General features: G+C 50.5%; 1 protein-coding gene across 2 annotated transcripts in view; it reads left to right on the forward strand.

Annotated features, from left to right (window-relative positions):
• Positions 1-5,521: 5,521 nt before the first annotated feature.
• Positions 5,522-26,697, forward strand: part of Efnb2 (ephrin B2) — a 49,790-nt gene continuing 28,614 nt past the window's right edge. The window contains exon 1 of one of the 2 annotated variants that reach the window (XM_045145790.1): positions 5,522-5,720. In XM_045145790.1, the coding sequence (XP_045001725.1) occupies positions 5,599-5,720 (122 nt within the window). In that variant the 5' untranslated portion in view covers positions 5,522-5,598. The remainder of the gene's footprint in view (positions 5,721-26,697) is intronic. The other variant, XM_004663400.2, reaches the window with a different exon arrangement.

Consider the following 26,697-nt stretch of genomic DNA (forward strand, 5'->3'; position numbering starts at 1 on the left):
TGCCCACCAAGCCACCGTTTACTGTGGTCTGGGTTGGTACTTTGCCACCTGTGACCTTTGTTGTCAGGTTCTCTGTGCGCTGTCCATGGCCCAGAACTCAGCTGCCCATGGGCAGGAAGAACTCGTGTCCTGGTTTGCAGACCTTCAGTACTGTACATTCTGTGGCTAGCGGCATCCTTTGTTTAGGAGTAGGTAGCTCTCCTTGCTAGCGGGGTGGCGTGCATTCATGGTTACTAGACGACCTGGAGAAACATCGGGGAGTAGGGGACCCCCACTGGACTTGAGATGTCCATTTCAAAATCACTAATTAGGGAATTGATAAACTTCATATTTGGGAAGAAAATTGCCCTTCCCCAAACCTTCAGTCCTGGATTTGAGTATGTGGAGCACTATTTTTTACACATACAAGGCTTTCATGCAAATTAGATCTCTGCAATCTAAGCACGTCCACTGCCGCGTTGTGTTGGTGTACTTGCTAAAGATGGGACAGTGGCTGGTGGTGAACTTAGAAACGAGGGCCTTCTTCACCGTGTACGTCTGCATGACTCCTCATGAAATGAGTGTAATGAAGTGGTAAGTGGTACTGAACCGAGGAGGGGCAACAAGCGGTCTTAGACCCAGAAAGCAGGTCCACCATCCATCAGCCCCTGCCTTCAATGATTTCCTCTGCAGTTTAGAGCAGGGGTGTTTACTGTTCACTTCATCTGGGGTGTTTAATCAGTCCCTAAAGTGGGAGCCCTGCTGAAAGGCTGAAGTACTAGGGGTTTACTAGGAGTTCTGGAAACTGCCAGTCCCATACCGCATAACCCGTAGTGCAGTGGTGAGCAGAGCGGCTGGACTGTCCAGTCTGCTTGATCATGTCACTGCAAACAAGGAAATGAGCTTTGCTGTCAGGTAACGACACGGATCTTAGCCATCCCCACGCTCCTTTAAACACTGTTTTTACATTAACAATTCAAAAGGAAGGAGGGAGCCAGAGACTTCAGTAAGGTCACCACTGACTACCTGCTTCTCCGAGGAATGGATTCTTAGGGCCCGGAAGATGAGTTTGTGCAGAACATCAGGGAGGAAGAATGGTTCCCTTGCCAGGACTAAGGAAGAGCACTTCCCTTGCCAAGTGGAAATGGCTTCTAAATTGAGATGCTTCAATATGTAATTATCTGAATTTCAGGAGCAGATAGATGGGGAAGGGTGTGATGTAGCAAAGCTGACTTTCCAGAGGAATTTATTTTGCCCTGGTTTAAAAAAGATGTTGCAGTAAATTGAGCACAAGGGGGAGAGTTTCAAAAACTTCAGTGCCAAGGCAGCCGAGAGCCCTGTGGAAAACCCACGATAGACAGGCAACATGGCGCACGCAGTAATTTCCTTACAATGTTACTTTCAGACAAGCTCTTTTTTTTTTTTTTTTGAGCTGAACAGACTTTTTTTTTTTTTGGTTTTTCGGGGTAGGGTCTCACTCTGGCTCAGGCTGACCTGGAATTCACTATGTAGTCTCAGGGTGGCCTTGAACTCACGGCGATCCTCCTTACCTCTGCCTCCCGAGTGCTGGGATTAAAGGCGTGCACCACCACGCCCGGCTTGAAAAGACTTATTTTAGAATTTCCCACACTTAAATCAGTTTACTTTCTTTACTACATGAGGCTGTCACATAAGCTCTGATTTATGGACGTTGAGTTGCATGTTTTGAGTTACGTCACAATAATATACAAGAGAACCATATATTAAGAATATGGCATGCCAAGACTGAAATGTGCCTAGGTTTTCAAGGGAGCAGGGTCCTGACGTTAAAGCATCTTCCTTTTAAAGTGAATCACTCGGCTTTGCAGCCTTAGTGTACACTTTGAAAATGTTTTCTAATATATTTGAGAGTGAAAAAGGCAGACTGAGTATGGATGCACCAGGACCTCTTGCCACTGGAAATGAACTCTAGATGCATTCGCTACTTTGGGCATCAGGCTTTTCCTTGGTACTGGGGAGACTCCAACCCAGGCTGTCAGGCTTTGCAAGCAAGCAAGCAAGCACCTTTAAGTGTGCTGAGCCATGTCCCTAGTCCTACATTTATCCCTTCATATTGACTTGTTGCAGTTTTCAAAAGCTCACCTTATATTTTTATTTTATTATTCATTACTTCGGGGTTTTTAAAAAGTCTTTTTATTTGGGAGAGAGTGGCAGATGGAGAATGGACACACCAGAGCCTGTAGCCACTGCAATTGAGCTCCAGATGCATGTACCCCCTCCCTTGTGCATCTGGCATACTTGGGTTCTGGGAAATTGATCCTGGGTCCTTTGGCTTTGGGGGCCACTGCCTTAGCTGATAAGCCATGTCTCCAGCCCTAGTTTTTTTTGTTTTTTTTTTTAAAGGCAGGGTCTCACTCTAGTCCAGCCTGACATAGAATTAATTCACTTCCTAGGCTGGCCTTGAACGCTGCATCCCTATTTGTTTAAACCTCAGGAATGTTGGGATTAAAGGCATGAGCCACCGTGCCAAGCTGATTATGCTTTTAAAAGACTTTGTTAGTATTTACTAGAGGGGGAGAATGTATGGGCAGGCGGAGGTCTCTTGCTACAAAAAAAAAAAAAAAAAAAAAATCCCAGACACTTGGCCACCTTGTGCATTTAGCTTTAAAAGCCCCTTTTAACCGCTGAGCCATCTCCCCAGCCCTGTTTATACGTTTTTCTTTGTTTGTTTTTCGTTTTTCCATTTATACTTTTAAGATTCCCAAATTCTTACTGACTTTTAGAAACTTCCTTAGCTCCAGAAGTTGGTAATTTCCTCTTCTGAAATGAAACTGTGTCTTTTAGCATGGAGTAAAGTACATCCTGGTGAGTTACGTTTTATTTATTTTTTTAAAGGTAGGGTCCCACTAACCCAGGCTGACCTGGAGCTTGACTCATTAGGCCAGCCTTTGCTGCTATCTCACAGCAGTCCTACGTCTGCCTCTCCAACTTGAGTCACCACACCCAGATGAGATTTCAGATTTTCACAAGTAACCAAGAATTTATTCATAAATGACGTCCAAAGGCACAGAGTGTTAAGCTGATGTACACACTCCAGTGACATTTTGATCTGGTGTGTGTGTGTGTGTGTGTGTGTGTGTGTGTGTGTGTATGCAGTAGATAGAAGTGGCATGAGATTGTTTTCGTTTCCAGAATTATGTATAGTCACTCTGTCATGATGTTTGCTGCTGCCGGGGTTTCTCCTTGGTGCCCAAGCACGGCTGCTCCCCAAAGGAGGGCGTGCACTCGTATTGCAGGTTGCCACAGACTAAATATTTTGTGTCGGTTTTTGTTACTTAAGTACTTTTAAAAACTGGGAGCGGTTTTTGAATGCACATTTGCAGTCTTTCCAAGGTAAAATGCTCTGGGTGTGAGACTATCTGATCTACTGAAAATGGTATTTTTGGAACCTGGGTTATTTTCAGACAATACAAATTTCCTTTCTTTCCTGTAGTTTGCTTGGGAGAGGATGTGCAGGAGCAGAGAGGTCACAATTTAAATTTCACAGTATGTTTGGTAACAAGAACATGGGGGTATTCTTTGTTCTGTTAAAAAGACCATCTAGCTTCCAATGAATTCCTTCAGAAACGGTCTATTTAAGCCGTATTGAAAATGAGCGCTTTTAGTCTTGTGAAGCTCACGTCGTGGTGGGCATCCCTCCTTTAGCAGTGTTCTTGGAACTGTGCCAGGGAGTTCCAGGCGGACCCCGTCACGGGCGCTCTTGGGGCACGTTTCTCCAGCATGGGGAGCGCTCCTCGGTGGTGGGAGCCCGCAAACACAGTGCTACAGAAACAAAACAAAACAAAAAAACCCCAAACAAAGGCTTAAGTTTTCTCTAAAGATTTGTTTGGAATAGATGAGTACTTTGCATACCGTAGTGGGTTTTTAGAAACTTTTCTTTCCCCTTAGCACTTTGTCGAGTTTTGATCCTCCTCAGTAGTCACGGCCATCTCCAAAATTTACGGGGTTTTGATCTTAACGAATTAGTGTTTATGTTTCAAGAGGTGACTATTTAAAGATGCATCCAGAAGAACCTTCGGCAATTGTTGTAGAGGAGAAAGGGGGTGGTGGGAGGGACACTAAAAAGATGCTTCACGTTGTGAAAATTTCAGCGTACTGCAAATGTTGCTCCAAATGAAAACCACAAGGCAGCGGGGAGAGCGCGCCCGGCTCCGCGGGCGGGACGACACTCCAGCGCGGCCGGAGAGCGCGGGGCGGCTCGCGGGCACGCCGCGCTGCTCCCCTCGTCGCCGGGGCCGCCGCCTCCGCCTCCGCGCGGCCGGCGGGAGCCAGGACCGGCGCTAGTGGGCGCTGTGGGTCCGCGGAAAGCCGGCCGAGGCTGCAGGGAACGTCGGCGGGCGCGCCGGGCCTGGGCGCGGGCCGCGGCTCCGCACGCCGCAGGAGGCCCGTCCCCGTCTCCGCACCTTGCCGGGACCGTGGGGGGCGGGGGTGGGGGCGGCGGTCTCCCGGGACGAGCGGAGGAGAAAGTCGCCGCGGCTTTGGCAGGGCGAGCCCCGAGCAGCTGCTGCCCGGCCGTGCCGACGGCACGGAGCCGCGGGACGTGGGCTTCGCGGGTCCCCGCGCGCCTGATGCCGTGGGGCCGGGAGAGAGAGGCGCGCGGGGGCCGCGGAGGGACCGATGCCCACGCGCGCGCCGGGACGGGGCCGGGGGCGCCTCGGTGCGCCCTGCCTGCGCCAGCCCGCCGGCCGCGGGGACGACCACCTCGAGCCTGGCCGCGACCCCAGGCCCCGTGCCCGGCGCGCCGCGCGCGGCTCCCACCCGCGACCGCCGGGGGCGGGGCTCACCTGTCAGCCGACGCCCCGCCCCCCGCGCCCGGAGCCGGGCGGGGCGGGGGCGGCGGACAGACGGACCGGCCAGCCAATCAGCGCGAGGCTGTGGCGCGGCGGGCCAATGGGCTGCGCGCGGCGGGGCGGGGCCCCGCGTTTATAGCGCTCTGACAGCGCGCCGGCCGCGCGGACTCCTCGGCAGGGACGGCGGCGCCGGGCGCCTCGCGGAGCTGCGCGCACAGCGGGTCCCGGGCGCCCTCCCCGCCCGCACACAAAGGCCCGCGCGCGTCCGCGTCGGGGGGCGTGCGGGGGAAGCGAGCTCCCTCCCCGCGGCTCCGCGGGCCGGCAGCCCCGAGGAAGAAGACCGGAGCCCTTCTCCGGACCATGGAACCGTGCCGACGCTTGCCCGGGCCGCTGCCCGCTCCCCTGGATCTATAGTGAGACACCGGCGGCCCCGCTCCGGACGCAGCGCCCGCCCGCCGCCCCGCGCCCACTCGACTCCCAAAGTCGCCGCTCCGCTTCGGGCCTTTGTCCCCAACCCTGCGCTCTTCTGCTCCGAGGCCGGCGCGGACACCCTGGAGCCGCCCGGGAGCCGGCCGTCCGAGCTGCGTCCTGCGCGGCGCCCCGGAGCCCCGAGTCCGCGGAGCCGCCGCGCCGCCCCACGCGTGCGACCCCACCCCGCGCGCTGAGGGCCGCGGCGGAGCACGGAGAGCGCGCCCGGGCCTCCCGCCGCGCCCCGCAGGATTCGGGCATCGGGACTGCCGCCTCTCCACGTCCCGGGTCGCCCTCGCGGCGCTGGGGAACCGGCTTGGCCATGGCCGCCCGGAGGGACTCCGTGTGGAAGTACTGCTGGGGAGTTTTGATGGTTTTATGCAGAACTGCCATCTCCAGATCGATAGTTTTAGAGCCTATCTATTGGAATTCCTCGAACTCCAAGTAAGTGGCTTTCACCATCCCCTCCTTGCTCCCCGCCCGCCCCTGGGGTACGGCGCGCCGTCCGGGCGGGAGGAAGGGTCGGCCGGCGGAGCCTCGGAGCGCGTTCCTGGAACCCGGGTGTCTGCCCCGTCGGTCCCGGCGCCCCGTCCAACGCCGCCGCCTCTCCCTGGCCGGGGGGCTGGGGAGCGCGGGCTCTCAGACACGCCGAAGCGCCCCTGGGTGACCCACGCCCCTGGCCACTCGGGTGGCGCGTCCGGGAAGGCGTCCGATGCCCTTCCCTTCTCTGCGAGGACCCAGGACGGTGCCACCCGCCGGGCGCGCGGGCGCTCTGGACCTGGGCGGGGATGCTGTGCTCGTTCGTTCCCTCGTCCGCCAGGAGCGCAGGCTCCGCGAGGCCCCTGCCTCGAGGCCAGGCGACTCGTGACCCGGGGTTCTGGGTCAGTGGCGCGTCGCCCTGGGACCGGGGGACAGACAGGGTCGCGGGGAGGCCCTGGAGCCCGCGCGCCTCGCCGCCAGCCCGAGTGCGCGCGCGTGTGCGCTTGCAGCTCGAGGGCTCTGCGGGCGAAGGCGGGCGGCGAGACCTCTCTCGGGCCGGGCTCTCCTGCCGCTGAGCCCGGCGCTCGATCGGCTGCTCGCTGCCTTGGCGAGCCGGTGGCCAGGACTGTGCGCGCCCCCCGGGGCTGCCTTAACGCGCCGAGCAGCTTTCGGGCCTTGGCCAGCCGGCGCGATCCCTGCAGCCTTCGCCCTCCCCGGGCTGGCGCCTTGGAACCGCACTTACTTTGAGTAAAGCTGGGCCCTGGGGAGAGAACTTGGAAGTTCGGATTACCAGGGGACGGTCAGGATTTTAGGAAACGCCGTCCGTCCCGAGGGGTATGGCCGCGTTACTGGGTGTCGGTGCCCTCCGTGTGACACGGTGCCCCGTTCTCAGGCTGCAAATGCCCTGCGCCGTCCTAGACGGCCAGCCTTGGGGAGAGTGGGGAGACGTTGCCTGGGTTCTGGACTGAACATTTGAGCCCAGAAACAAAAATCAATGGCCTAGTTGAAGTTGAGCTAGCGGAGCACGGAGTAGAGAGATGTGGGGATTGCTAAAATTCTACCCATTCCCCGAAAAGTGGCCCATTTCAATTTTACCAACACATCGCAGACACGCCGGTGACAAAGGGCCTGAATGTCGTAGCACCGGCCTCTGCAGGAATTCTAGCAGACGGCTAGGTGGCCCTTTGAGGCTCAGCTCGGGGTTTTAAACTTAATGCAGCCTCTTCCTTGTACTCGGATCCACTATAGATTTTTTTTTTTGCTTTTAATGTAAGGTGTGGTGTTTACTCTCCTGGCGGTGGCATCTTTACAGCCATACGGAATTGAGAGGCACCGAGTGCGGCCGGAAGGCGCCTGGCTGGGCCCCGGGCCCCGCGGCCGTCGCCTCCCTCGCGCGCCCCTCCCTCCCGCGCCCCGGGCGGGCCGGCGGCGGCCGCTGCTCGCGCGCGGGGCGCCTACAGAGGTCACCCTTCCCTGCCGAATGCTGCTGCGCCCCGCCCCCGCCCGGCCTGGCCACTTCGCACTTTCACTCGCAGCCTCTCTCCTCTCCGGAGGCTGTTTTCATTTATTTATTTTTTGTTTCCCCCTCTAACCAGATTTAACATTTATATTTAAATCGAGTTCAAAGAAATGAGCCCCCTTCAGCGTTCAGCTCAGCACATGCAATGCATCCGCATTCCCAGTGGGTTAAGATGGAAGAACCACTGACTTGTGAAAAATAATACTAATAATTAATAATAAGTAGAAGGATGGTTATTTCTACCCCCTCCCCCGGGATTCAAGCAGCAGTATCTTGATGTTGTGATGTGTTGATGATGAAGGGGAGGCGACTGGTACCCACAGTCCGGATATTTTGAAATGAGTGTATTTTTCTGAGCTGTCGCCACAGATACGCTACCTGTTAGGAGCCTGTGCTCAGGAGGGGCAGGCCTCCTTGCACTGCTGGTATTGCTCTTGGTGTGATTCCTCCCTGTCCTCAACAGTAAAATCTCCTTGAGAATATCTTCCCCATAAAGGCTTGCCTGGAAAACTGGGTAATGTGTCTTTGGAAAGTATATAGCTGAACGCTAGCTTATGAGATCAGAAAAACAGGCTTCCTGGCAGGATGCAGATATGCAGGCCCGTGTTGAGTTTGAGGAGGGCCTCAACCAGTTACCCAGGGTTGCTTCACACTTCTTCAGGTGAGGAGGTTGCACGCTTTCTTGGGGGCGGAGGGGGGGTGCAGTTTCAAGCAATGAGTAGGACATGGCAGGGAGAATCTCAACCCCCCCTGAAAAGTCACATCTCTTTGCGTGAGCTGTGGAACAGTTCGTTTGCAGTGAAGCAGCCATCAGTAATTAGATTTGTTTCATTGGGGGTCAGCCTCTTTAGCAGGTGGTCCACATACGGAGCATACAGCAGCTGTTGGAGTACAGGGTCCAGAAAATCCTTTGTAAACTCCAGTCTCCATAACTACTTTAATCACACTGCCTGTGCACCGATCCCTGCGAGTTTACGTCATAATTAAAAGAAGTTCTGGGTACTGAATGATGAGGGGCTGCCCCGTTGAATTACCTAGGGGGCCTCTCTAGATGCAGGTACCACTTAGATTATTTCAAATATTTTTTAATTCAGGACAGAACAGCAAAGCCTCGTTATCATTTCTAACTAACATTTCAGTAGATCTTTTCCCTACCCAAACTTGATATTTTTGCCAACAAGAAAGTATTGGGTGTATTTTTAAAAATTGATCATAGTTTCACTTTAGGATGAATAAATCTGACTTGGAATGAAATTCTTGAGTAAACTAAACTGTTGCAAATTTCATTCCAGCATGAATTTATGTCTGGGTTTGCTATTCCCTAAGTATCACATACTCAATAGTTACTTAACAAAGCATTGTTTCTCCTATGTAATCTCCCCCCCGCCCCCACATAATACTGAATTCCTGAAATTGATTGACTTGGTCCAAAAGAATGGCTGGATCATATCCAGATACATGGGCCTCTCCCCAGTCAGGCTCTGAATAAATATGGACCTGTCAGATTGATAAAATAAACTACAATGGATAGCACTGTTTAAACAGCCCATTCAACAACATATATACGCGGGCCTGCCTTCTATTGTGTCTGCAATTCTTATTTTTGTAGGTAAACAAATGCACATTCAGCTCTGATTGAATAGCCCCTTGAACTATGCTCCGCAGTTTGCGTTTGGGTTAATCTTGTCGGTTCTAATCTAGAGATAAAGCAGCACCGAGCACCAGGGGTGGAATTGTTAGTGCTTTCACATCCACATTCCTCACGTTTTGTCAGGATGATGAACTGGAGGTAATGGACTGTCGTTGTCCACACACAACTGAGCCAGGCGGATCACAAAGAGACCGGGCTGAAGGGAGAGCTCACCACGAGCTGGGGAGCCTTCTTTGCCGATGAGAATTTATCTGGGAGTCATGTGTCTCGGGACTGCCCTTCTTAACCTCCACAATTACTACTTCCCGCCTCAGAAACAAGGGCTGGAGGTTAAGATGGTTTGTTAAGCAGTTGGTTCTCAATCTTTCTCAAAGCCTGTCAGTTGACACTTGTCCTTACCCATGCAAAGAAATGCAAATGATTCCAGCATTCCTCACCCTGGAGACTGAAGCTCGAAGACAGGTGAATTAGCCACTGGGGACCACCTAGAGACCCCATGTTGGAACTGGTACATTTAATTAATGATCCTGAAAGCTCTTACCCTAGCACTAACTACGGTGGCTCCTGTGGTTGGTTGGTGGATCCGCATGGTGACCGCCTTTAGACCAACGGTGTCTTTGCAGTCCTTCTTCCACTGAAACATTTCTGGTGGCTGCCCAGAGCTTAATGTGACACTAACTTCAGAGTGCAGTCACCTACTGGAAAACTATTCCAAACCCCTAGCCTAGTGACTGCGGGACGCAGCATAGGAAAGGGAGTGGCAGAGAGAAGGAAATACAAACTGTAGACCCTAAGGGAGGGGAAAAATTCACTTAGGAACAATATCTTCTTGATGTTTTATGAAAACTTTCTCCGTAAAACCCAGAATTATAAGTTGGACATAGAAAGGCTCCCCTCTCTGGAAGATGATCAAAATGGCCTGTTTGCTGCTCTGCTCACTGCTGACATCAAGAACCTGTTTTTCGGGTCACTTATAGACCTACATAGATTTGTTTATGAGCACACCCTTTGTGTACCAGAGTAGTGCCTTAAGAAGTGTTGAACTGTTTAAAATATTTTGATCAAAATGTGCAGCGCCTGTAGAATTATAAGCTTCTGGTCAGGAATTAGCTTTCGGTGCAGAGCAACCCCTCCCCACCTTAAGGGGAGCTGGGGGAGGGACGAGAACAGCGAAGAAGGGTGGCAAATGGGACGTGTTCCGAGCAGCTTGGAAAAACTCCTGTGGCTTCATTGTCTCTATAGAGCCAAGGAATACAAAGACATAAGCAGTTCAGCCCTTCTCCCATGATGGAGAACGTAAACCGTGACATGGCTCCCCTGTTTAACTTGTTTAATTCTCATTTTAAATTCAGCACTATACCGGCCGTGTGAACTCTGAAGATTTCTTTAGTAATCCATTTTGTAGTTCCGAATCAAAAACAAAGTGAAAGGGTCTGACACAATTTGCTTTTATTTTTAGGCAAATCAACCCTGGTCATCGTTAATAAGGGGATTACAACCCAGACTAGGTCTCCACAGATGTAATGTAAATCAAGGGCACAGCATAAAGAAACTGATCTCTTTTGATTGAAGTATGGTAAAAAGGCATAGAGAAGCTGGCCGCAGTAATCTGATTGTACGGCAATAAAACCACCATTTTCTGTCTTTCAGATAAAAATAATGTGGTAAATCCATGCAGTTCATAAGATGTAAAGGCAGATAAAGGGGAAGCCATGGCAACATATAGATTAGCTTGATGTTAGAAATGACACGTCTCTGAAAAGGGTGTGGGGTGCAGGCCCTTGCTTCAGGCTGTTGGTATTATGTGAGAATCACACAGACTGGGATTAGAAGTATGAAAGCCCTTCTTGTGGTCTGGGGAGGCTGAGGCGGTGAAGAAAAGCTGCTCAGTTCTTGCTCATTGGTGGAAGATAATATGGCCAAGGTAGGTTTCATTGACGGCCCTTTCACAGATGGAGATGGAGGCTGATTAAAACTTCAGATGGCCGTGGTCGTTAGGCCTGCAAGCCTTCCTGCTTAACTCCTGGCCTGGCAGTGCAGTCCTTCCGAAGGATTAGCTGCACTCTGAGGGCCCTGGCCTTCATCTCGCTGGGCTTCGGGCAGCGGCCTGCTGGGCAGCCACTGAGAGACCGGGGTGTGTAGGTAGGGCTGGGGTTATCTGAAAAGAAAACAGAGGCCTTTGAGGTCTGTCATCTCCGAGGCCCGACTGCATCTCACACCGCGTTTGGGAGGGGCGAGGGGAAGCCTGGCATGTTGGCCTGCCCAGCTCCTTGCTCTCCTGAGAATTTGTTCTTCCCCACCCTGGGGAGATAGGAAAAAAAATAACAGGTGACGAAACTGAGAGAAGGGGTCTTTTAGTTTAATTCAGTCCACCCGCTCATGAAAACCAGCAGGCTGAACACTCCCTAGTAAATTAAGTGGTAACCTTTGGGTTGGATCAGGTGGGCTCCCCGGTGTCCATTATAGGATTAAGAAAGGACACTGCCATCCACACTCAGGTTATAAACAGAAGCTCTCCATGTTGTTCTCTCGTAGTACCCTTCTCCCCCCCCCCCCCCAACCCAACACCCTGGAGAGAAGCTACACTTCTGTGTTTGTCTTCCTTACTTCCCATTTGAGTCATTCAACAAAGTGAGCCATTGGCTGTGTGTCCTGTGGTTGGGTCGCATACAGAGTTAGGGTTAGGGTTAGCGTCTGCAGCTGGGTCAAGCCACCAGAAGGGAAAGGTTTTCTTTTTGCCCTCAGTTGGCATCATGGAAAAAAAAAAGTCTTAGCATTTCTTCAGGAACTGTGAGGCTGCAGCACCCCAGGAGGCTTTCTTCATGGGGTGTGTGTCCTGGAGATGTTTTCCACGGGGTAACTCTGGTCTGTTGGTCTTAAAGCAGCCTGTAGCCTGTCCAGACTTCTGTGTGAAGCCAGCGAAGATTGTTCTGTGTTGGCGAATTTCGTTAACTTCATCCTTGTTTGTGGGCAGCTGGCTCAGTTGTTTGAGCTGTGGAAACTGTTTGTATGGCCAGTTTTCTCCATCACAACTACAATTACCATAGACCTTATCAAAGACATCTGAAGATCGTGGCCTACCGCTTCCCATGCCCAAGCACCTGCCACTCTACCTTCCTTCCTTTCTTAATTCAGTCACCTGTGTCCAAAGATCAATTTCATTTGTCTAGATACATCAAAGAGGAGGGACACCCCCTAATTTAGAAGCAGGTCACATCCAAACAGCTTGCATCCTCAGTTTGACAATGATTGCTAATGGCCCATTCAGCTAAAGTATTTGCTTGTTAACAGGGGACAGAGCGTGATAAATGTCCAGCAAGCTTGCCTCCTCCTCCAGCTTTTCACACACAGACTGGTGCATATTTATGGCAGGGAAATGACAAAAGACGAGGCTGAATTGCCCTGGCCTCCAGTTTTCTATTAGGAAGAGGGTTAAAGTGATTAAAGACAGGGTGCAAGGAAGCCCTGCCGTGTTTGCAGACTGCCCACCGGCTGCCAGTCAGCTCCGTGTTCTACCTGCAGGACGGCATGCAGGGGTGGTTCTCGAACACCAGTAAGGAGAGGAGCCACTGAGTTAGTTTTCCACGCGTCGTGTGCCGGGTGAACGTGCTTGCACTCTCTGCAGCAAAGGCTCTCAACTCGTTGCATTTTCCTAGTCATGTAGAGATGGGAAGATGTAACTCTTGTTCAGAGCATTCCGGACCTAGGGGTTCATTGAAAACAAAAATAAAAATAAAATAAATAAAAATAAAAAGACTGTATGAAGAAGCTCGGTTGAAGAAATCTGGGTTGTTTCAACTCTGAGTAAATCTTTGCACAGAATAGGCTGGGCCCGTGGAGGCATCCCTGGAGGAGCTGGTACTTTGCCCACGGTTTGGGGCAGGGTGTCCGTGTTCAGGTCACTCGGGGAGCTTGTTCAGAGAGCTGGGCTGAGTCCTCACTGTTCTGACCCCGTGGCTTCCAGTTTTCATGACAGTATTTGCATCCGTTTTCCAGAACTTGCTAGTGAAGCCCATTCCAGTTGCCAGCAAGGCATTTGTTTATCTCACTTTCCACCCATACCCTTCCGCATCACCCCAGAATGTGTGTGAGTGCAGCATAGATACTTGACCCCAGGAGGGCCAGTGCTTCTGTATTGGAGGGAATGACTGTCCATGGGCCTCGGGCTTTGGCTCACTAGACAGGAGCAAGGCTGGAGGCAGCCTGCCTGTCTGGCCTGCTCCCTGCGTCGCCCTCACCTTCGGTCCTTCAAAGCCCTCCCGAGATGTCTTGAGCAGCCAGGGTACAGAGATGAGGCTGGGACGCAGCCTGGCGGCTCACGCCACCTGACAGTGCTTCTGCACTTTCTCTTTCCACCACTTACGTTGGCTCACCGTGACCCTAGAAGATCGGCCCTGAATCAGAACCGCCTCATAAGTGATCGGGGCAGGGCAAATTATGTTCATGTTTAGCTCAAAATGAGAAGAAGTTAGAAAATGCCATTTTCCATTTAGCGATCATCACACACATGCTTACATCCATCCATCCATGCATATATACGCACACACGTACATTCACACATACACACGTACAGCTTTCTTTCATAATCAGGTCTTTATCTCCCTCCGTATCTACAAATCCAGTGAGAGAGAGTGCTCCATTCCTGCAGTCTCCTCAGTTCTGGCCAGTACCTGTGGAATGGACAGAAAACGGAGACTTGCTTGTGTTCTTGACTGAGTCTGCACTTAGAGGTCTGCCTTCCGCACGCAAGGCTCTTGAGCCCCGAAGTATCAGAAGCAAGGATGGTGAAAACGGATCTAGGGCCAGTCTTCCACTTCCTGACTCCTCGGGTCTGAGGGGGAGCCGGAAACTCTGTCTTAGCGAGCTCCTGGGAGCTGCTGCTGCTGCTGGTAGGAAACCATCCTCAGACTGCCTGGGATGGGCCTTTTTGGAGAGACATGGCTATGTCATCCTGAATTCCAAAGCTGTGTGGGGATCCCAGAGAAAACCTGTGGTCTCTGCTCTGGCTCCATTCATGTTCTGTGGGACATAGGGGCCCTAGACTTTTGGTCATAGAAAGTCTATTACTTTATTGAACAAGCATTCATCAACTGTTGTGTCTGTCCTGAGAATATAAGGCAGAAGGATCTATCTCTCCCCTTGAATTTTTTAATTTATTTTTTAAGGTAGTTTTATATATGTATTGGTGGGGGAGGGGCAGACAGAGAGTGAGTATGAGTGTGCCAGGGCCTCCCACCACTGCAAATGAGCTCCAGAGGCATGTGCCACCTTGTGCATCTAGCTTTGCATGTGTACTGGGGAACCGAACCTCGGCCATCAGGTTTTCAGGCTTTGAAAGCAAGTGTCTTTAACTGCTGAGCCATGTCTCTAGCCCCCAGTTGAGATTTAAATGCTCAGTAGAAGCAGGCACGTTCCGTGCTGGGGTGCGGTGGCCTTGTGTGAGTGAGTGGGGTGCAGGAAGAGGGAAGGGGATTGCTGTGAGGAAAGGAAGTGGGGGGGGGGTAGGGCCTTCCAGAAGAACCATTAAGGGCAGCAGTGTTGTCTCTTACCAAAGTCTTGGTAGGTTGCTGGGGAAAAAAAAGAAAAAAAAAGAGGAGTAAACAGGCCCGAGTGAGAGTGAGACTGAGCCAGGGGCATTGTGTCCTTAAGTTCACACCTGCAGGCAGGATTCCTGATTTGTGCGTCTGGGCATCGAGCAAAGACAGACTTGGGAAGGGGACAGACAAACTCTGGTAGCTGCCTCATTGACTTTAACTGCCTTTTTATTTACTTATTTTACTTACTTGACGGAGAGGGAGACAATGGGCGCACCAGGGCCTTCAGCCACTGCAGATGAACTTCAGATGCATGCGCCACCTTGTGCATCTGGCTTACAGGGGTCCTGGGGAATAGAACCTGGCTTCTTAAGCTTTGTAGGCAAGCGCCTTAACCGCTAAGCCATCTCTCCAGCCCTCAGCTGCCTTTTTAATGTGAAGATTATTAGTCGCCACTGCTTTCCAGAGTGAGTGTGGTCACGGCTGACTTAGGCAGGACGGTGCGGCAGGGGCTCTGGAATCCCCCGTGCGAGCCATGTTCTAACTGTGCTCTCTGGCACGCAGCACCCCGTGCTACTGAACTTTAGAACAGGGGCCGTCATATAATGGTGCTGAGTTAGGAGGCGGTGAAACTGTGGCCAGGATTAAATTCCTTTACAGGGCCTAGCTCTGTGCTCGGCACAGCCACCAATAAATGTCAGCTACTGTTAACGAAGTGCATGGGATGTCTGCTTTGTCACACGCTGCGTTTCAATTTGCCTTCCACACACACAGGAGAAACGAGAGGGCTGTAATAGTCTTTCAAGCTCTCTGATGTTTTAATGAGCAGATTTCTGCTCTTTCTTTAAGACTTTGTGCTCCATAAGCACTTTTTTTTTTTTTATTTCCCATCTACTAAGTTAGACCCCTCTCTTCCATTTCCCTACCTTCTGCTTTCTTAGGTCCCTTGTTGCCCCGGACACTCCTGTTTGCCTATTCAGCTATGCATTTGGGAGCAGAGGCTTTATCTGAATCCATTTTGTGCATTCTAGTAAAAAGATTGGTCCTCGAATGAATATGTGGACGCAGCCTGTAATGATGAAAGCGTGGCATGTTTCACAGTGAGGTTACATGACCATTCTCCTTTAGAGCCTCCCTTCCTGGTAGGCCGTGTTCCGCCCACCAGCAGCATTCTGTCTTACTCACACCAGCAGTGGTGTGCAGTCTTAACTAAACACACCAGCAGTGGTACACACCAGCTGTTATTCCCACTGCTGGGCAAATACCTATTGAACCTTCAGAGCAGTCATACATAGGAGGACTCACATTACCCCCTTAATACCACTAGGGAAATTGAGGCCACATTGGTTAGCTACTTACCCATGGTTATAGACAGCCAGGAAATGGGTTTGAAGCCAGGTACTCAGTGGCCCGTGTCTCACTGCTTATACAGCTGCAGCAAGGAGTCAGTGACTGGGTGGCTGGGCTGAGTGTCTTTGCCCGAGCCGTCCTCATGGGGTTAGAAAGGGAGGTGTTGAGCGTGACCCGGGTGGCAGTGCTGGGATGGGAGAAGATGCCTGGGGCCTGCATTTGCAGCCTTTTTGTAAAAAGCATTTTGTTTTGGTTTATTTTTATTCATTTATTTGAGAACGACAGACAGAGAAAGAGGCAGAGAGAGAGAGAGAGAGAGAGAGCGAGCGAACGGGCACACCAGGGCTTCCAGCCATTGTAGACGAATTCCAGACGCATGCGCCCCTTTGTGCATCTGGCTAACGTGGGTCCTGAGGAATCGAGCCTCAAACCGGGGTCCTTAGGCTTCACAGGCAAGCGCTTGACCACTGAGCCATCTCTCCAGCCCCCCCCCCTTTTTTTTTAATTCTGCTGATACACATTCTAAATGGACCCTCTGACTCTGGTAGAACAAGGTCATATTCTTTGGAAATAGAACCATCACCTCGTCTGAAGGATGACAGTGTGGATTTTAGGGCATATAATATTAATGCATTTATTGTGTATGGTTCCTTTGACTATTAACATTGCCACTGAACATCTAAATAATCTATTGATTCTTACTGGGAGAAAAAAAGAGGTCAGATTTTTTTCAAGACAGTTGTCTTTGGTTCAACGCTGCGTGTGTGTCAAGCTAAGGAGATAGTATGACATCTTTTTTAGAGTCTAGTCACAATTAAATGCCATTTTATTTTGGATTTTGGGACCTGTGCCAGCTTCCAGCTTGTCGGAGCTGCGAAGACTCACATCAAGTCCAGGCCTATTTCTACAGCAAACGGGGAGCCTGGCTTCTTGCCTGTGGATTTATTCAGTTCAGCCCATCTGGCTTTTGATGTTCTGCAAGTTTGAAGCAGTTTGTTTGAGGAAGCCAGGCGGTGAGCACCGGTGGGCCAGGGCTTCTCTTGATTCCACAGTGGCGCCTCTGGGTTTGTATTTTTGCCACTCAGCATCTGCTTACCTGCGGAACCGGCGGTCGCCGAGGTCCCTGGCCCACCAAGTCCTCACCTCTTCTGGAAGCAAAGCCCCATGGCGCTTTCTCAGCTCTCATGGCTGCTCCCAGGCCAGCAGTGGCCTGCTGGGATCACTGTTTCGTAATAACTCCCCTGTGCTCTTTATCTTGGTCAGGGCAGTTCCACCAGGCTGCCTGTAGTGACTGAACAGACCCAGCAGTTCATGGTTGTATTTCAGCCACACTTGTGGACCTGTGTCATCAGTAACCCAATGCCAGCTTCCGCCTTTGTGATGGGAAAGGTCTTGTCACCTGCATGGTCTCTTCCCTGCCTTCTTGCCCTGCACCACTGGCTGTGATAGGAGGAAAATGTCCCTGGTCACACCCACCCAGACCTGTGCCTGACCCCTCCTCGGGAGCCTGGGAAGGAGGAAGTGTTGGGAGGCAGCCATTTAGGGGCCTGTAAAGAGATGGCCACCACCCTGTAAACGTGTTGCTGGGGTTATTATGCTTGCCTGGCAAGCAGACTCCCCCTTCGGAGCACAGAGCTGAGTCTCCTGGTCCCCTCTGTCTGCCGAGGTCACTGACTCCTGCCCGCTGCGGGTCTGGGGACGAGGTCTCAGGCCTGCGGGAGGTGTCATTGGGCTTGCTAGGCACGTACGCCTCCTGCCACCGAAGGGCCGTGCTTTGTCTTAGTAAGACATGCCTGAATTGCTTTTCTACATGGGCAGAACTCTGAAATTAAGAAAGAAACGCGTGGTGGTGGGCGTGGAAGGGTCAGCATGCTAAGGGGAGGTGCACACAGCCAGGGGTCTTGGGCACTTAGTGACAAGCCAATCCTTCCCTGCCCAGTTTGCACGTGGCATCATCTCCGTGACTCTGTCACTCAGGTAAAGGAGCAGCTGGTCCCCCGAGCTCGCATACCTGAAGGGACGGGGAGTGAGCTGGAACTGCCCTTTGCTCCCCTACTCTGGGAGAGCCACCTTTCTCTTGGGGGCCTCCCCTAAACATAACACGCGTTCCACCTTCCTTTATGGTCTCTCGCCAAAAGCACGGCCGGGGACGTGACCGTACAGGTGCAGACAAGTTACAGTTGGGAAAGCAGCAGTGTGTCTGGTCTCTGGGGTGACGAAATCCTAGTTTCCATCCTGGAGCCTGGCCTGTCGCTCTCGGCGTGCCTCGACCCCCAGCCCGCACCTTAGCTGGCCACATCCTGTGTGGAGAATTCTTACTTTAATTGGAGGAGAGGGTATAGTATTGGCTTCAGTCAGTTATAAAAATAAAGACTTTAAAGTTTTTTCATAGCTGATTTAAATAGCCTTGATTTGTGAAGAGACAGCAATGGTGCCTGCATATCTCACAGCTAAAATCTGACTCGGAGATGATTAATATTCAAGTCGAAAATGCATTTCCAACTTCAGCTTGTTACAGGCATGCCCCCTTATGAATTGGAGGTGTTTATGACAGAAAAAATTAGAGCATGAATAGAGACATAATAAAATACTTGTATTTTCCTGAAAAAAAAAGTGAAAAGCTTAAACAGAATATAATCCTTGTGCATTTAAAAATGAAACTTATTTAACCCCTAGTGTTTGGGAGCATTATATCACAAATTAAAAAAAAGAAAGAACAAGATTAACATCAAAGGGTGTCAGTTTTCATTCAATTGTTCCTAACTGTAAGCTGTGAAATTCAATATTATTTTCACTCATAGGTAATTGTAGAATGACAGAAGAAAACAGATAAGTTAAAATAAGAATGTCTGTCCTTCTCCTCCCCCCACCCCCACACCAAGATTGCCAGATGCAAGTTAGAGGTCATAAGTGGATCTTCTGTGCTGCAAATCGGAATTTGATCAATGAAACTTTTGCTCAGAGAATTCTGATTCTTTTGATTCTTTCTTCTTCTGATTCTCTTCTCTCCCCAAGTGTGCTCCCAGACGCTCCTCACCTGGGAGAGTTGCTGAACTGGTCGGTGTGCCTGTGGGCTCGCCAGGCCTTTGAATGCCTGGGCTTCTCATCTTTCGGGCCTCGGAAGGTTTTGCTTGTGGTTGGTGTGAAGTTTGAAATGTACACTCCCCTCCTCGCCCTTGCATTTAAAGCACTTTAATGGTCCCCAATTGTACAGCCCGCTCCTAGGCCCCTTTTCTTATCCATGAATAAATCGGGGTCGTGTTGCGCCCAGTATTTGTTTGAGAGTGCTGGGGAAGAAGGGGCGCCTGTGAGAACAGGCCGCTGTTCCAACGCACATCCACATTCGAATTAAAGCAGAGAAGGTCAGTCAGTGCCTCCCATGACTACCTTACTTCGTGGAGGGCCGAGGCCACGGCGAAGATAGTGGTGCTCTTGCTGGAAGTTTCAAGGTAATTACCTGCTCCTCTAAGCAGGGGTATCTGGTAACACAGCTCTCCGTGACCCTGATACTGCAGAGCTATACCCCGCCGTTTCTCGGGTTTCAGAAGAAGTCTGTGTCGAAACTTGTTCTGATGTTAAAGTGCAAAAGGGGGCAGTAAAGTGCTTTCCACCAAAACAGAAAACAGTGTTTTCAAGTTGTTCTTATGGAAGATACCACCTAGGTCTTATCCATTTGATTATGAAACTCTTCTGTGTGGGGCATTTCTGGCATATTGTTAATCTGCTTTTGCCCTCTAGCTTTACCTGGAAGCCATGCCAGACCGAATATCCCAACTGTGTATGGAAACTCCACATCCTCATGTTGCCGAGTCACTGCAGAAAGGAATCTCCATCTGCCCTGGACTGCTACCCCAGCCCACACAGAAGCTAGGTGTGCCCGTCCGAGCTTAGGTTGGCCCAGAGTCAAGGCTCCTAGAACAGACCGGCCAGTTCCAGCTGAACTGCTGTGAGTCCACGGAGCTCAGGGTCTCCACAGTGGCTTCGCGCCCCTCCTCGTGCCCACCACCAACTTAAAACAGCGATAAAATCACGTTGTAGAGAAAGTACGTTTTCCAAAGTAAGTGTGCTTACTGGAGAATGCTGCTTTGGGAATAGCCTTCTTTATCATGTGATTCTGGACGTGCTGCCTTCCAGGGTGAGCCTGTTTGTAAAGTTAGGGCTTTGAGTTCCTTAAAATGTCAGCCAACTTCCAGATTTGTACAGTTCAGTGATTAAGCCTAAATGCTATCTAACCCGCATTCTTCATTTGTTTGAATAAACACATATGTTATTGTAGCTTTTGTGGACTTGGGGACTTATTTTATTACGTAGACCACAGTTCAGATTACAATCATTTCATTTATTTGCTTTCTAAGGAATTACATCAGGAACTTAAAAAAAAGTCTATAAGCCTTAAACATTTTGAATACTTATTTTAAATATCAGAGTTATGGAAGTTTGTTCAAAAAGTGGCATAGTTTAGGGTTTTTTATTGTTTTGTTTTTAATAGTCCCAATCATTGAACCCAGGGCCTTCACATATGTTTGGCAAGCTGTCTAACCCTGAGCAATCTCTCCAGCTCTCTCTTCACTATTTTGTTTTTCAGGTAGGGTTTCACTCTAGCCTAGGCTGACCTGGAACTCACTTTGTAGTCACAGGCTGGCCTTGAACTCACACTGGTCCTCCTACCTCTTCCTCCCAAGTGCTGGGATTAAGGATGTGCACCACCATGCCCAACTTTTACTTTTTCAGATGAGGTTTCACTAAATTGCCCAGACTGGTCTTGAACTCACTCTGTAGCCCAGGCAGGTCATGAGCTGGAAGCTTTTCCTGCCTTAACCTCATGAGTAGCTGGGATTTCAGGCCTATACCACCAGGCCCAGCGTGTTTAGCTTTTGAAGCCATGCATCAAAAAATGATGTCCATTCTCTCTCTCTCTGTCACTCTTAAATAAATAAATAAAAATGAACAAAAGAAATAAAAAAAATGATGTCAAGTGCCGGGCGTGGTGGCGCATGCCCTTTAATCCCAGCACTCAGGAGGCAGAGGTAGGAGGATCACTGTGAATTCGAGGCCTCCCTAAGACTACATAGTTAATTCCATGTCAGCCTGGGCTAGAGTGAGACAGACCCTACCTTGAAAAACCAAAACCATTGTTTACCACAGAGAATTTCGAAGCCCATGGGCAGGTAAAAATCACCCCTGGCACGCCCCACCCAGCCCCACAGGTTGCAGGTAAAGGCAGTGGTGGGACATCCGTTTGCGTTCATCTCTGTTGGGCCAGCATGGTGGTACCCCGCGGGTTTTATCTACATGTCTGTTCTCATGTGTCGTCAGCCACCTGTGAACAGTGATCCTATACAGTCCTGTGTTGCCTGAGGACAGGAGCATCTTCTGGAGAGTGGTATAGGGAATTTTGTCATCATGTGGACGCTGTATCATGTCCCTGCCCAGACCCAGATGGCCGTGATATCAGGAGGTGGTCTGCAGCTTACAGGGCTGTCTTCCTGTGTGCAGTTCATCACTGACTGAAATGCCATCACCAGATGTGTGACCGTGATCTAAATGTAATTTTCACATTTTTAAATTTTTATTTATTTGAGAGGGAGCGGGGATAGATAGAGAAAATGAGCAGGCCAGGGACTTCAGCCACTGCAAATGAACTCCAGACACATGTGCCACCTTGTGCATCTGGCTTTTGTGGGTTCTGGGGAATCCAACCTGGGTCCTTTGGTTTAAAGGCAAGTCCCTTATCCACTGAGCAATCTCTTCAGTTCCTCTAATGTAACTTTTTTTTTTTTTTTGTTGTTGTTGTTTTTGTTTCTCAAGGTAGGGTTTTGCTCTAGTCCAGGCTAACCTTGAATTCACTATGTAGTCTCAGGGTGACCTCGAACTCATAACTATCTTCCTACCTCTGCCTCCCGAGTGCTGGGATTAAAGGCGTGCACCACCACACCCGGCTCTAAAGTAATTTCAAGTGAAAGGAGAGTTCTGAGGGAGGCATACTGTATGGTCATTTAGGAGTCCTTGCTTGGCAGTTTTCTGCAGATAGAAAGGCATACGGTGCGGGCTGCCCCTCACCCATTCTGCTGGCACATGGCTGTGGCCTTGTTGCCTGGTAATGCACAAGCTCCATGGCCACGTGCCTTACGTGCTTGGTACCCACCCTAGTCACGCAGAACTGTGACATAGTTTATTTAAGTAGACTTCTGTGTGTGGCTCCGGTTAAGGGCAGCAGCTGATCCCAAGTGGCCACCGTGTAAAGAGAAATGGTTGCTGTGAGCTTCCAGGAAGCGCCACGCTCCTGTCTGGAGGGCTTTACCTGACCCCTTTCTTGGCAAGCAGAAGCTGGTCCTTCCTGTGTGTATCTTGTCCTGCTCGTCTCTGTTCTTTGTCAGCTTGCCATGTACTGACTTGCCCATGCTAACATGGTACCTCTGCCACATTCTTGACCATTTATTTACCTCTGTCTGTGACTTCTGTGACAAGAACAAGCTGCCTTTCTCCTGTCTTTTGACAGACTATATCAGCATCTGGTGGCCACTCAGTGATCTGAACATCTTTTAAGTTGGCCTGAATGTTTTGCCAACCTGAACACATACGAAGTCATGAGCTGACTATACTTCTGTTCATGGACTAGGGCCAGGTTCATGGAGGATGGTCAGAAGAAAGGCAGGAGTGGCTGGGGGTGGGGGAAGGAGGACAGGGGAGTGCAGTTTTGGGTACACAGCCCAACCCCTAAGCACCTCACCCCTGGGCTTCTCCTGAACCTTCCTGTTGCTCTGGGCAAAGTTCAGAAGTAGGTATAAGCCACCATTACCTCCACTTCACTCCAGTCAGCTACTGATGCAGTGCTGGTCACCAGGAAGTTTCAGACTCAACATCACATTGCCCGGTGGTCTGCCTTGTCCTCAGAAATCAGTGTGTAGCCTCTGAACTCCTAGCCTCGGGGCTGTGCTCTCCACGGTTAGACCCGTGCCTGAAGCCAGCCGGGGTTCTCACGTGGTTAGAACTTTCTGCTCTGCTCCTCATTAATTCTGCTGTGGTCCCAGCTATTAGCATTAAAGAATATTGTGTCACATAATGGTAATAGAAGTTTTTACAATTAGGAATATGAAGTTGAGATGTCTTAATTTAAATTATTCAAGATCTAATTTAGATTACTAAATATTAATGCCTAATTTAGATCATTAGTGTTATCAACCACAGTACTCCACGTGGAATACTTTGTTAGAGTCAATATACTTTTTCAAATTTGAATTAAATTTATAGGTAATCCACGGGTCAAAGTAGATTCTAATATTGATTTTTTAAAAGTATTTTATTTATTGGGGAGAGAGAGAGAAGAGGCAGATAGGATGGGTGTGCCAGGGCCTCCGGGCACTGCTAATGAACTCCAGATGTATATGCCACCTTGTGCATCTGTCTTACATGGGTCCCAGGGAATCAAACCTGGGTCTGTAGGCTTAGCAGGCACGCACCTTAACCATTCAGCCATCTCCCCAGCACTGAAAGTTATTTTACTTTGGGCATGTCGGCTTTGGAAACCCCACTTCAGAGTTTCCACCCCCCCCATCCTATTGTCTCCATATCTGATTTCATGTCATGGCATCTATTGTCTGTTGGAAATGAGTCACTGGGGAAAACCAGTGGAGTTGCCAACTTCTGCCCAGCACTCCCCAGAGAAGGGCCATGGGGCTGGGAATGCCGTTGGGGGTTGCAGAGGAGCCCACACTTCCGCTCCCAGGCAGAGAGCACAGTGCGGGACTCACTCGCCAGGCCCAGAGAGGCACAGGCCTAGCTTGCTTCTGCTTTTTGTTTGGATGGAAATTAGCAGACTTTATTAAATGGCACCTCCCCCTAACTGCTCTTTTTTAAAGCGGAGTTTAACGAGAACAACCTCTCCTATGGCGTTGTGTGGTCACCTTCTTGTTGTTGGGATAAAACACCCAACCAGAAGCAGCTGATGGGAGGAAAGTCTTTATTTTGGCTTACAGTCCCGACAGGAGGCGTCATGATGGCAGGAGAAAGCATGGCATGAGCAGAGGCTGGGCATCCCGATGTCTGCCACTGCACGAGAGTGAGCGCAGCTCTGACAAGGGGGAGCTGGCTACAACACCCCTAAGCTGCCCCCAGCAACACTCCTCCTTCAGCACGGCTCTACCTATCAAATTTCCACCAGCTGAGGATCTCAAAAACACATGTGTTTGTGGAGAACATGTGACTCAAACCACCACACATGAGTTACAACTTGGAGGGTTTCTATGTTGTTTTGGTTACAAAATAAATCTTCCTGGAATATGCCACAAGAAATCCGAGTTTGACATCTGCTGTGAATAACCAGGTGGGAACTTAAAATTATCCAGGGCTCATCACCGTCATTTTAAAAAAGACACTTCAGGAGTTAGCTGATGATAAGCGCATTGTTGAATATCAACAGATATTTATGATGCCGATGTAGATCTGACCCGTGAGCATTTGCGCACTCTCAAGAAAACCAAGCCCCATAGCATTGCACGTAGGCCTCTGCTCACTGAAGTGATTATGATGTGTTGGTTTAATTGTGTTCTGAGAACAAAGCATCCTGTTGACTGAGATTTTTCTGGGGTCTATACGCAGTATTATATGAAGCACAGAGCTCATGTGGTTGGCCTGTCTCTTCCTTGCCCTTTGGCACTTGGGCTCCTCAGGTCAGGGTTAGTTGCCCGGTGGTGACCACTGAGCTGGATCCTTAGGCTGCCCTGCTTGGCACAGCCAGTGTGTGCTCCGTAGGCAGCTGGAACCCCAGAGCGGTCTGCGAGATACTTGCAAGGCGGGGTATGTGTTGACTTTCTCCCATTTTTCCCTCCGCTTCATAGCTTAGCTTTGAAAAGCTTTGTGGAGAGAGGCATGTGTTTCACAAAATCAGATTTAGCCCCTGATGGGAGGCAGGAGGACGGGGGAGTGCTCAGGCAAGGGCTTTTCCTTGCCACGTCTCATCGCGTTCTGGGATCTCCACCTCGTCTTCTGGACAGGGGTGTGTGGCACCCACGAAGGTCCTGAGACTGGGCACAAGCCTGGCCTTGCTGCAAGCTGCAGCGGTCTTGTGCCTTGAGTAAGGAGGCCTGGTTGGGGTGCCGACACTGAGAGCCTGCCTGCGGACACTCACTGGAAACCCTGTCTCGGGTCCCTCCTTGTTCCTGCCTCCTAGGAAACACGGCCTTCCTTCTGAACTTCGTGTGACTTAAATGTCTGTAAAGTGAGCTTGCGTTTGCTTCCGCAGAGTCACCCTACGGCAACCCCTGGGTGGGACCTGCCTGCCTCGGGGAGCTGGCTTCTTATGTAATTCAGAGCATCTGACGCAGAATGGGCAGCTTGCTAGGCGCACCTGTAATCTCAGTGCTTGGAGAGTGGAGGCAGAAGAACGAGGAGTTCAAAGGCAGCCACAACTACGTAGCAAGTTCTATGCCAGTCTTGGCTTCATGACGCCCCGTCTCACATAAAAGACAACCGAATCCAAAGGTTGGATCATCAAGTCACATTATTCTTGTTGGTTGCCTTGGAAAGGTGAAGGTTCTGGGGGCCTGTGAAGCTCTTCGGCCCAGCACTGTCTGTGGTTGGTGTGCTGACCTTTCCAGATAGTCTCCAAACGAACTGCCACTCCGGTGCCTTTTCTATGGATTTTCATACAAAGGCATTTTGAAAGAATTTTCAAATGAACTCTTGGAACAGCAACTTTTTTTAAGGCTTGGGTACAAATCTTTTTCCTTGTCTATATTTATTTATTTGAGAGAGGCAGAGAGGCAGATAGAGAGAAAGAATGGGCACACCAGGGCCTCTAGCCACTGCACATGAACTCCAGATGCATGCACTACCTTGTGCATCCGGTTTATGTGGGTACTGGGGAATCGAACCTGGGTCTTTAGGCTTTGCAGGCAAGTGCCTTAACCTCTAAGCCATCACTCCAGCCCTGGAACAGCAACTTTTACAGGCAAAAGGTAAACTTCCTGCCTTGCTTTTGGACCACAGTATGTTCCAAAAGGAGAATCGGCCTTCTTGCAAGCTTTAGGGCTGGCTGCTTTGTCAGGACTGTAACGTGTATGTGTACTAAGGCCTCAGTCAGGCCAGCTCGCATCGCTTCTGCTCTAGCCGATAGCTGCCCACAGTGCTGGACTGCATGCACTGAGATTAAGTGTCCCATCAAGCAAGTGCGGCTTACTTGCAAGATGAATTCAAAGATATTCATTAACGTGACTTTTACATGCTGAAAACATCATCTGAAGCGTGGTGATTTTTTTTTTTTTTTTTGAGGTAGGGTCTAACTGTAGCCCAGGCTGACCTGGAATTCACTATGTAGTCTCAGGGTGGCCTCGAACTCACAGCGATCTTCCTACCTCTGCCTCCCGAGTGCTGGGATTGAAGGCGTGCGCTGCCACGCCCAGCAGCATGGTGATTCTTTTTTGTGTGTGCGTGCATGTGTGCACGTGCGTATAGGTGCACATGTGTCTGGAGGCCAGAGGACAACTTCAGGGATTGTTACTCAAGTACATCATCCACCTGTTTGGAAACAGGGTCTCTCATTAGCCTGGAGCTCACCTAGCAGACTGGATGGCCAGCCAGCGAGCCTCAGGGACCGGCCTGTCTCTGGGTATATTATCACACCCAGATGTTTTCAAATTTAATTCCCTACCCCTCCCCCCCGATTTCGTTATGTGGTCACTGGGGACTCAGGCCCTCAGCTTGCAAGTCAAGTGCTTCGCTCCCTGAACTAGCGCTCCAGCCTGGCCTGGGTGTTCCTGCCCTCAGCGTCTGGGCACCAGAGAGCGGTGACTGGAGCTGGTGACTGGAGAGACTCGTGTGGAACGCCTCTCTGGGGAGAAGGGAAGCTTGGGTGACTCCTTCGTTAAACTGTTGTTTTTTATAAAGTCT

Source organism: Jaculus jaculus, chromosome 3 (genome assembly GCF_020740685.1).
Source record: "Jaculus jaculus isolate mJacJac1 chromosome 3, mJacJac1.mat.Y.cur, whole genome shotgun sequence".
Taxonomy (NCBI): Eukaryota; Metazoa; Chordata; class Mammalia; order Rodentia; family Dipodidae; genus Jaculus; species Jaculus jaculus.